General features: G+C 39.8%; 2 protein-coding genes across 3 annotated transcripts in view; one reads left to right on the forward strand and one right to left on the reverse strand.

Annotated features, from left to right (window-relative positions):
- samhd1 (SAM domain and HD domain 1) overlaps positions 1-7,759 on the forward strand; it is a 52,250-nt gene extending 44,491 nt beyond the window's left edge. Inside the window, exons 12-16 of one of the 2 annotated variants that reach the window (XM_079477942.1) lie at positions 5,479-5,618; positions 5,973-6,062; positions 6,313-6,417; positions 6,494-6,631; positions 6,841-7,676. In XM_079477942.1, the coding sequence (XP_079334068.1) occupies positions 5,479-5,618; positions 5,973-6,062; positions 6,313-6,417; positions 6,494-6,631; positions 6,841-6,987 (620 nt within the window). In that variant the 3' untranslated portion in view covers positions 6,988-7,676. Of the gene's footprint in view, positions 1-5,478; positions 5,619-5,972; positions 6,063-6,312; positions 6,418-6,493; positions 6,632-6,840 lie in introns of both variants that reach the window. The other variant, XM_079477941.1, reaches the window with a different exon arrangement.
- On the reverse strand, positions 7,442-11,178 carry mtg2 (mitochondrial ribosome-associated GTPase 2). The gene is made up of 6 exons (XM_079477943.1): positions 10,936-11,178; positions 10,719-10,866; positions 9,322-9,437; positions 8,796-9,014; positions 8,244-8,382; positions 7,442-8,163 (listed from the first exon to the last, which is right to left on the reverse strand). Exons 1-6 carry the CDS (start codon positions 11,044-11,046, stop codon positions 7,796-7,798), a joined length of 1,101 nt encoding a protein of 366 aa, XP_079334069.1. The 5' UTR covers positions 11,047-11,178; the 3' UTR covers positions 7,442-7,795.
- Between the last annotated feature and the right edge of the window lie 293 nt (positions 11,179-11,471).

An 11,471-nucleotide genomic window follows, 5' to 3' on the forward strand; every position in this document is an offset into this window, starting at 1 on the left:
TGTATCGTTTTCCAAAGATAGCACTTGCCATGCCAGACCATTTATCTTGTTTAAAGCAATGGCTCTCCCTATGCCTGTAAAGTAACCCGCCACAGACCATCCTATAGTTTCCCACGGGCTGGTCCATGGGAATAGGTTCACTCCTCCTCTGGTTGCATGTCTGTTATGGTAACATTTATTAACCACGCATGCCTCCCATTTTCCTCTCTCCCAAAAAGAGCAGGTTTGGTATCGTCCCTATTACAGTATATGCTGGGGTTACTCTGTTTCTTTTTCCTTTTTCTCAATCAATATACTAAATCTGGATTCTGGGATTTGTGCTTCTCGGCCTTGGTAATATTTTACCTCTGACCAACTACAAGAATATTTACAGAAATATAAACTGTGGCCATAACTGCTTCTTGCTTCTATACACTCACAGAGGAAGTTGGCCTGTCCCCCTGTCTTTACCATGAACTTTAGAGGGTCATATATCTTCTTGCTTTGGGTGGCCCCCACCTCACGAAAGGTAGTTCTTTCCTTAGCGTAGTCAGTGCTTCACCCACGCTTAGATGCAGAAAGGTGAATCCCCTTTTGAGATTCTATTTTAAATTGGAGCATGCCTGCTCTCCTGAATAACACGACTTTAACCTAGAAGCGTGTATCCACTGCGGCTGCTAGTCTGTCAGAACTCCTGTCCTGGTTATGGCAATCACAGTCGCTGGTCCGTGGTACTTTGGTTCTCCAACCTTGGTAGGCTTTAGACTCTTCACAAACACTCTTTGTCCTGGAACAAAACTATGAGTAGGGTTTTCTGATGGCAGAGGGAGACAAAGAGAAACATCAGAACATATAATATTTAGCTTTTCGATTAGGGAAGTTACGTAGTCCTGCTGTATCACCTGCATGTCACCTAAGGAAGCAATGCCGGCCCGGCCTTTGACCCATGGGGTCGGGAAAGGCCTACCCATTAGCACCTCGAAAGGTGAAAACTTAGTAGTGGAAGATGGAGTTATCCGTATTTCGGTCAACACGGCGGGCAACAAATCTACCCATTTTCTCCCCATCTCGAGTGCGGCTTTTGTTAGGCAAGTTTTTAGCGTTCTGTTGCAGCATTCTACGACTGCTGAGCTCTGCGGATGATATGGAATTTTAAAATGCCAATCAATAGATGCTTTTGCTAGCAGCTGTGTCACCTTTGACGTGAACGGCGTCCCATTATCCATTTCGATAGTCGAAATTATGCCATATCTAGGTATTTTTAATTAATTAATTGCCTGAACCACTTTTGCACAGCTGGTGTGAGACAAGCCATGATAGTGCTTTAGTAGAATAATTAATCATAACTTTGGTATAGCGATTGTACCCTTTTCGTCCCTTATAATCCCTCCTTTATCTGGAGCACAACCACTTTTGCTCCAATGCTCCAAATCTGCCTGTGTCTGCTTACTTTGTATGATTTTCATGTCAATATCAGGTATATTCGTTACATGCAAGGTCATCGCTATCTGTGTTTTGTCTTTTTGGTGAAACGCCGATTTAATCTGACTTTTGGTTGCTGCCTTTGCAGCTTCATCAGTCCTGCGATTTCTTAACGTTTGTTCATCCTCCCCTGAAGCATGACTTTTGACCTTCACTATGGCCATTTCGAGCGATAGCTGAACTGCTTCAGTTAGCTGTCCTATCATGTGCTATGGGCTACCATCAGCTGTTTTGAAACTTCTTGCTTCCCACATTTTAGCATAATGGTGAAGAACACTCCACGCGTACTTTGAGTCTGTTGTTGCTCGCTTCTGTCATCAGCTCACAGGCCGTTATTAATGCTGCCAATTCTGCTGCTTGAGCCGAATTGTAGTCTAGAGCAAAAGCTTCAATTACTTCGCCTGAGTCTGAAACCACAGCATAGCCACAAAGGTAGACACCATCACAGGGCTTTGAAAAAGACCCATCAACATAGATGTTTGGTCCCCCATCTAGGGGCGTATCCAACAGATCGACCCTAGAAGAACAAGAGGTTGTCAGTTCAAAGATGCAATAATGATCAACAGTCAAATCTGCCATGTCCATCATACCCAAAAATCCCAGCAAAGCGGGATTAATGCTTGCTGTCGTTTGTATATTAAGATTTTTCGTAGCCAGCAAAATAGCCTCGTACCCTGATCGTCTTTGCGTTTTCATGTGGTGTGTCTGCATGTTGTGTAAAATTGCACCTTCTAAAATTGCCTATATGTGGAACCATGCAGTTGCAACAGGACTCCAACGGCCTCACTCTCTGCCTCCCTAGCATGCAAGTTAAAAGGCTTCGAATAATCTGGTAGGCCCAATGCTGGTGCTTTAACGATGGCTGCTTTTAATGCATCAAAATGTTCATCTGCCTCGGCAGTCCAGTCCAGACGTGTGTTGGGCGGAGTTTTGTGATCAATCAGACCTCTCAGGTCCCAATCATGAAACGCGCAGTCAGGTATGCACGCTCTGCAATAGTTCACTAGTCCCAGAAAACGTTGTACTGTTCGTGGGTAATTCATGTTTCTTATCAGTTGGATCCTGTCTGTGGATATTGCTCTGAGGCCCTGCATCCTTGAAACCTGCATCCGCAAGCACATTGCAAACAATCACAGATGCTTTTTCACAGTCCTCCTCCGTCTCCCCCGACACCAGAATGTCATCTGCAAACTGAAGCTCACACTGTTGATGGCAAATCAGTCATTATGGCCAATGTTTTGCGCACTGCTGCCGAAAAGACAGCGGGCGAGTCCGCATCGCCTTGTAAAAGGCGCTTCCACGAATATTGTTGCCCTCTATATGTTAAAGCTAACAATGGCTGAGTCTCAGGATGAACAGGCACAGAGAAAAAAGCTGCACACAAATCAATGACAGTAAAATACTTGTGTAAGGCACAGATTTCATAACAGTCGGAACATAAGGCACAATCAGTGCGAGTGGTATTATTAACTGATTAATAGCACACAAATCCTGAGTTAATCGGGCAAGTTTTCTCATCGGCTTTCACTACAGGGTTAATTAGTGTGTTGTATAGTGGATGTGTTGGTTCAAGGACACCCTGCTGGACAAAATTTTCAATCAAAGGCCTAATACCTTCCTCTTTATCCTTTGACAAAGGGTATTGTTTAATGTACACAGGCTTATTTGTTTTAAGCTTTGCTTTATAAGGTTCCATATCAATTAAACCAGTGTCATCCTTGAATGATGCAATGTCAGTTCCTGTAATTCCCACAGAGTGAATTATCTGGTTAGTTAAAGGACCCTCATATTCTTAAACTGTCATCGATGAAACATCAGCACCTTTATCAAGCAGGAATGTTAGAAGCTGCCCATTCACCATAAGAGTAAAGGCAAATCCTCTCCATTATTTGAAATACATAACTCGGAACTGACATCACTCTGTGGGCACCCCTATGCTTGGTTGGGGCGCCATTGGGTTTGAAAGGTTGCACCCGAGTTCTCGTTACTCCGCTGTGGTGAGCGTCTCCTATCAGCAGAGTCATACTCTGCAAGACGTGATGGGGCCGAATATCACCCGAGGTCAGCTGTGGCATCATGTGCCTCTGCAACTGCCTGCAGTGACGTTTGAAATGGCCCCTCCTTCCACAGTGATAACATACCATATCTGACTTCCCCCTTTATTGTGTGCTCGTCTGGGGATAAGAAGTTTGATTGCGGTTAAATGTGAACATGGCATTTTCAATTTTAACAGTGAAACCACCTGATGCGTCAAGTTCCCTTATTCGTTTTCCTAGAGTCTCTACGGACATCTCGTGCAAATTCGATGTGGTGATTCTGATTAATTGCGCTTGCTTCGCATTCATGTTATTCAACATTGTGTTCATGACCAGAGGCTTTAACTCATTGGTTAAGGGAAGTTTAGAACCGTCGGTCCACGCTCTCTGAAAACGCACAAAGAATTCAGACACAGATTCTTTCGTCTTTGCTTAGTGCTGGCAGCAAACGATAAATCTGGTCTGCTACCTAGACGTTCATCAAGAAAAACTCTCAACTCTGTGAAAAATGTGTCAACATTAGCAACCTTCTCCCAAAAGAATTCATGCGGGTTTTGAGACGTACCACTGCCGGTAATCTTATCGTTGTCGGATGATAACGTGGGGCACTTTTGTACTAACATTTGCTCAGTTACATCTCCCTCGAGCATTCTCAATAAAACGGCCCTGAAATCGCTCCCTGCAAAATGTGCATATTTTGTATGCGTCTTTAAAACAGTCACATAAATCCCTACTTCTTGTGGGGATGGCTGACTCTTACAAATTAATTCCATATCAGACATTTTTTGCGGTCTTATATTTACGGTATTGCCAGCTCTGATCAAAACCATTGAATTCTTAGGTGCGTCACACGCAACAATTTCGTCTTCTGACTTTTTTCCTGTCTTTTAAACAGGTTTCACATTTTCAATTGCGTTGCGCTGTGCACTGGGTTGAATGTTCTGGGGACCATTTTTCTGATGCACAGGGGCTGACGGCAAAGTTTCGGGTTGGCAAAAAGTGCTGTATGACGGTGGCATTTAAGATGCACCCTGCTTTGCTACACATAAGCAAGAATTTTTTTTCTCAGGACCTTCATCCCAAACCTTTTTATAATCTTTCCATATATCTTTAATCATGTATGTATAATCCCAATTCGGATCACCCCACCCGTATTTCACCATCCTTTTTGCCAGATCGATTCCGTCCTCCGAAAATGAACCGTCTCTCGGATACGGCGAATCAATTTGCGGTCAAAAGCTGTTTCTGAATGACAAAGCTTACACCGCGATCAACATATACAGTGGGATCAGGACCAGGGCATGTATATCTTACTTGTGCGTTAATAATTGTTTTCAGGAAGACTGTTACAAAGTTTAGGTGCTAGATAGGAAAAGGATCTGCCATCTGCACTTGATTTTGAAATTCTAGGTATTATCCACTGACCGGACGCCTGAGAGCGTAGTGCACGTGAAGGACTGTATTACAAGAGAAGTTCACTCAAGTAATGAGGAGCTAAACCATGTAGGGCTTTATAGGCAATAAGCAAAATTTTACTCAATAAATTGCTATTTTATTATAAGCCTGATATCCGTTTTGTAATGTAATTGTTTGGGTTCCAGTTGTCATGAAATCCAGAAGATGTGCTCCTTTAATTTGTTGGTCTGCCTACTACTGTGTGGTTGTCTTAACTGCTGGACACAATATCCTATTTGTAGTTTTTCTCCAAAGTGTGGGATTTATTTTTGGCTTGGAGGCTAATTCAGACTGCTGTGTGAGGTCTTTCAATCTCAAATGTAATTGTATTTATTGATGTTTTATTTGTAATATTAGCATTATATGAAGCCACAGTAATTTAATCATCAAAGGAAATAAAAATGAACAATATCAAGAAAAGCATGCATAAAACATTGTAATTGCGTTCCATATTGATTTTAGTTGAGCGTTTGTTGCAGACTCAAATGTCTGCCGATTTATAACTTTAGGGTTCTTGTGTTTTTAGATCATATCTTTGAGCAGATTTTGTACTCATCCACACCGGAGCTGTCTGATGCCCGAGGAATCTTACAAAACATTGTATGTAGACGTTTGTATAAGTGTGTGGGTCAGACCACCCCAGAGACACATATGGATGTGTCACAGGTGAGAAATCTGTCAAAATGAACACAGTTTTTAACCAGATTTAAGCAGTTTTGCATTGTTAGTTTCTGCTTTTGGTGTACTATAGATTGCTGCTGATAAAAGCTTAGAATAACCTTGCAAGGATATTTATTGTGCATAGAATTTAGTTCTGATAAATTGAGGTGTTAAAAATACTAAAATATTCTAGAAAACATATACTTTTAGGCAGTTAAAGGCAGGAATATACCATACCCGACTTTATTAAATCTGCATTGTAAAATGCAATGTTGTAAAGTTTTGATCTTTTTTCTTAATTATAACATTCAACTATATTTAAGTGCTGTGTAAAGAATCAACTTCTGCACCCTCTTGCAGGAAAAACTGCTTGACTGGGCAAAAGAGGTAGCTGGTTCCAAACCCAGTGGCATAGATGAAAACCTGATGGCTGAGGACTTTGTGGTCAGCGTACGTGGATTATTTTTTTGCTTTGATCATTCAATCATGGATAGTTGCCATAGGAAATGTTGATAAAATTGATCAAGATTTATGTGGATTTATATGGGGAAATGTATGTCTTTAGACCTGTAACTGGTTCCCATTCATTTTTAATAAATTTTTACTAGCTTTTCAAGTTTTTCATTTAATCATTGTCAATTTCATGCAGTCTTAATTGACACAATTAATTAATTGTCAATAACCCTTATTTATTCATAAGGTCATTCACATGGATTATGGAATGAAGGAGAAAAACCCCATCAACAACGTCCACTTCTACTGCAAGAACGATCCTACCAAAGCCATCAAAATTCGGAAAAAACAGGTACATTCTGTTTTAGCATTACCTTTATTAACCCTGACCAAGTTTCATTTGATCTTAATGCTCACATCTATGGCAGGTGTCCAAACTCCTGCCTGAGCAGTTTGCAGAACAGCTGATCAGGGTTTACTGTAAAAAGACTGATGACAAAAGCCTTAAAGCTGCCAGCAAGTGTTTCGTCCAGTGGTGCATGGACAAAAACTTCACCAAACCACAGGTAAGACAGGCAAATAAATGCTGTGATGTCCATCCTTATTCATCTCAAAATCTTACAGAAATGAATGTGTAATGGGTTTTAATTTAGTCGAGCTGCTGTAAAAAAGACATCTTGACAGAGATGCAGGAACTTGACAGGTGTAAGGTACCACAGGGAAAAAAAAACTAAGTGTGCTAAATGAAAATAACTTAAATATCTTTTTGTTCCAGGATGGAGATGTTATTGCTCCAGAGCTCACCCCCCTTAAAAAAGACTGGGATGATGAAGACAGTGAGATAGATGAGGATCCTGAAATTTCAGATAAAACGCCAAAAAAGACTGGTTGTAACGTTAAAGTCAAGCTTTTTCAAGCTTAGGGAGAAAACTTTGCATTCTAAACAGCTTTACTGTTTTTCTGATGTATGTAACATTTTCTTGTTTAAAGAATTATGCTATTCTATAAAAAATATAAACAAATGGTAGGTCACAAATCTTCAGAATTTTCAGGAAGTCTTTATATTAAAGGGAATAAAAGGTTTCAAATGTTTTTATTTATAGCGTAGCATCTCTGTTGTTCTCTTTTGCCTATATTTAAATGCAAGGGGAGATCTGACACTGATCCACTCCACAATGGGGGAACCGTCATGTCCTCCTTTGCAATTGTTTTATTGTTTCAGTGATCACCCAAAGTGTTACATTTTGCCTTTACAACATATCTTTTATTATTTACTTTTCATTTATTATCATGATACTCGTATTTTCCTGAAAAGTATTATGACTATTCATTTTACTGTGAGAAGACTTCGTACACTGGAGCTCATATATGATTTTGTAGACTATATACTTTTATTTTTTTCAATACCATTTTGTATAACAGTACAAAGCATTTATAGAGAAGTTCTCAGGGATTTGCTTTACACTTATTATGTAGCCTTGTGAATACTATTCAGATCGTATTATCAGTTCAAGGTTTTGCTGTACACTGATATTTGGCCGTACAGAAGACTTTGTTACAGCATCATCATAAAATAAACTTTTGTGCTATTGATTCAACTTTGAGCAATGGAAAATGGCATATTTTTTTAATTGACAATCATTCAAAGCAGCTTAAAAGGAAATTCATAAAAGGAAACATGAAACTTGCTATTTTAAAAACAATAATTTTTATGAAGTTATGAATCTCAACTAATCACTGTCTAGTGGGTAGCCATCGTACAGCTCTCGCAAGTGTAAGATGAGCTGCTCTATGTTCTCTCCTGTCAGTGCAGAAACGGGAATGACCCTCTGATGGACATGATTCCTCAAAGCCCTAAGGTTGTTCCAGGCGTCTGGCAAGTCCATTTTGTTGGCCACGATAGCACTAGGTCTGTGTGACAGATGCATTTTATATTGGTCCAGTTCAAAACACAGCTGCTCCAGCTGCTTCCAGGGTTCAACAGAAGACATGTCCAGTATGTACAACAAAATACGACAGCGCTCAATGTGGCGTAGGAAAGAAATGCCAAGGCCACTATTCAAATGAGCGTCTGGAGTCAGCCCAGGAATGTCAGCTACTGCAATTCAATAAGAACAAGATTTGAATGGCATCATTGGCAGATAAATTGTGGCTCTTTTATACTTAAGAAACACACACCTGCCACCTGCTCGTGGTCTCTGTATTTAACAATGCCCACATGAGGTTTTAGTGTGGTGAAGGGGTAAGCTGCCACAGCTGGCCGGGCATTAGATATGGCACATAACAGAGAGGACTTGCCTGCATTTGGAAAACCAACCTGCTCAGAGAAACAGTTATTTACTACGAGATTGCACATCAGATTTTGGGGTTTCTGTAAAATACAACAAAAGAGCCCACCGCATGTATAATATTCCAACCTGATCCCGCAGGAATTTGTAACTATTTTACAGGATTGCTAATTCTTGATGTGAATCATACAAACATGTACAATTATCAAAGAAAACCAATACCAAAGCCCCTCTACAAATCTAACCTTCACAAGCGTAAAGGCATACTAAAATGTGTGAATAAATGAATTAGCAGTCTCATTAAATAGTTAGAAATTTTTTTGAGATTGAGTTGAATATTCAGTTGATATTCAAGGCATGACATTTTTTTTCACGATTTACTAATATATGATCCAGCCAAAATAAAACTGATTTTATATCAAATGCAAGCATTTGCTCATACCAGTCCAGCATGGGCCATGGTCCGCAGCTCCAGTTGAAAGACTCGTTCCTGTCCCCTGTCTCCATGCGTGGCAGTAATAGGAGCTCTGTTTTCATTCGACAAGAAAAAGCGGTTCCCCTTTCCTCCCGCTCCTCCATATGCAGCAGTATACATCTGGCCATGACATAAGAGGTCTGCTACAGTCTTACCCTCTTCCTTTATAATGGTACCCAAGGGAACCTGTTAAAATTCATAAGAAACAACACTAATACAGCCGTAAAAGAATAGTTCGCCCAAATATTTTTTATTTTGCTACCATGGACCACAAAAGGGAAGACCTTGAAAATTGTCATCATCACCACATGGCGACGTCATTGGAATCTGCTTAATGCATACAATAGCTATTTTGTTAAGAACTGACTTCAGTTATTGACATCTACCCTGGCTCTCCTTGGTAAATTTATGAGTTTTTGAAAATAAGTTCAGCTTGGTAATTAAATTGGTTTCAAGCTGTTGAGATATGGTGTAAATGATAGGTGAAACTCACAAAAATGTGGGTGGAAATGCCACAGCGTCCACAGCGGTCCTTACTGCGCCCTGCTTCTCCGTTTTTTCCATAATACACTGCTGATACTGAGGCAAGGGATTTCACACGTGGGTCCACTGCAGAAAATGTTAATTTAAATCAGGGCTTACTTGAAAATATATAAACATACATGTTCTTTTCCTTTTTGTTATGGTTTTCGGAATTGCTAACTCACTAAAGTCCATTCGGACTCAAATGCCCAGTTGGCCTAAAGATATTTTTTTAATCAATTACTCATTTGGCACCTTAAACAATGTGAGTGAATGAGAGATCAGACAGTGATAACTTTGACAACTGTGTTCTGTGTTGTTCCTCTGTTTACACAACGCCAAAGAATAAAAATATTCACACTCGTTTCTAATGAGGCTTTAATCTAATGATGTTTTTTCACACAATATAAACCAATTCATAGTGGACAGGTTGTGTAGGTGTGTGTTGTATGTGAACACCAACAATGGATGGAAATAAGGCTGGAATGGATGGAAACGTATGTAAAAAAGGTGGTGGATAAGAATTAATATAATGAAGAGGTGATGGATAAGAAAGAAGAGGAAGACCATGCAGGCAATGAAATTTGCCTGTAGTGACACGTGTAGAGATTTGTCTAGGGTGAATCAGGCACACCAGAGGGTTTTTCCTCTGTTGTCTGGCAGGGCAGCATCTTGTGATGGGCAATAACTCATTTTTTCAGGCCCAGCATGAAAACATGAAACTGGGACAGAATAAATCAGTCATGATTAACTTAATGATTAACTTTGATTTTGCAGTTATACAACACTTTTGAGTAAAATAACCTGTTTTTCATTTACAGTTCATGTTTGTTCTTTTGCAGTTGTAGGCCTACAGGATGAAAGTGCTACAAATTGTAAATGTACAATTTCAAAACCTTTAGTTATTTGAGTTAATATATTGCATACTCATAGTGATTACTAGATGGGTAGTGTGTTTTTTCATCTACAATAAACATTTAGGCTATTGGAAAAGCTTCTGTTGTTATTCTGTAACTACATCCTGGATGCTGTGTTTTCCATTATTTCATGTAGTGTGTTATTTTTATGTTGACCAGCTATGTAAGTCATCTGAAATAAGTGTTTGATTTTAGGCACAGATACATGGTTTTGAGGAGATTGCTTAATTTTGTCAGGTAAAAATTAGGTTTTGGTAATGTAGTTTAAAGGTTTGGTTTTGTGGTCTGGGTTTGGAAAAGTGAGTGATGGTTTCAAAAATTGTTTTTCAGCAATTGTGGGGGGAAAATCCAACAACTTTCAAAAACCAAAGCATTATTTCATATAGAAAATAGAACCCATAGAAAATATATCTTGAAACATCAGCTAGACTCGCACTCTTTACTTGGATACCTTTAATGATAATGTCTCCTCCAGAACCTCCATTACCGCCATCGGGGCCACCCCATTCTTTCCTGGGCTCACTGTGGAAAGTGGAAGCTCCATTACCCCCTGAACCTGCCACAACCCTCACCCTTCGATTGTCCACAAAATACCGGCTCTGCGGGAAGACACAAGGGAGTCAGAAACACAAAAATAAGACATGTGCAGTAGGAGTTGCGAGACACACCAGTTTCTTCTCTGAGAACTGCGCTGTTGTTGCTGAGTGTTTGCGTGCTATGTGGATCATCAGCCCTTTACATAAACGCACAGTCCTGCAATACATCTGATAGAGACTCATTTTGCAAATAGTTAAACCATCAATATATATATATATATATATATATATATATTATTATATTGTATGGTTACAGAGATCGCTTGTGTTTATAATTGAAGCCGGGCCAAAGCCACTATTTCTTTTTGCGCTGTTTCCCCACATCCATCCAAAACGACTCAAATTACATCCGTGTTGCGCACACGTGTGAGTACGGCAGCCATAGAGGCTCATGCCAAAGCGTCACGGCTAAATGCTAACGCCTCAGAGACCAGTTTTGAAAAGCGTGCTTCTTTTCAGAGAAGAGAAGCTTCACTAACCTGAATAAACCAATTTTGCTATATTTTTAATGAATGTTTTATTTTCAGTAGATTTTACTATGATAAAGAATTTGACCTTTGGGGAACCGAAATACTATCAAAACACTTTGCCAAATCATGATCATTTTG

Source organism: Barbatula barbatula, assembly GCF_947034865.1.
Source record: "Barbatula barbatula genome assembly, chromosome: 17".
Classification (NCBI taxonomy): domain Eukaryota; kingdom Metazoa; phylum Chordata; class Actinopteri; order Cypriniformes; family Nemacheilidae; genus Barbatula; species Barbatula barbatula.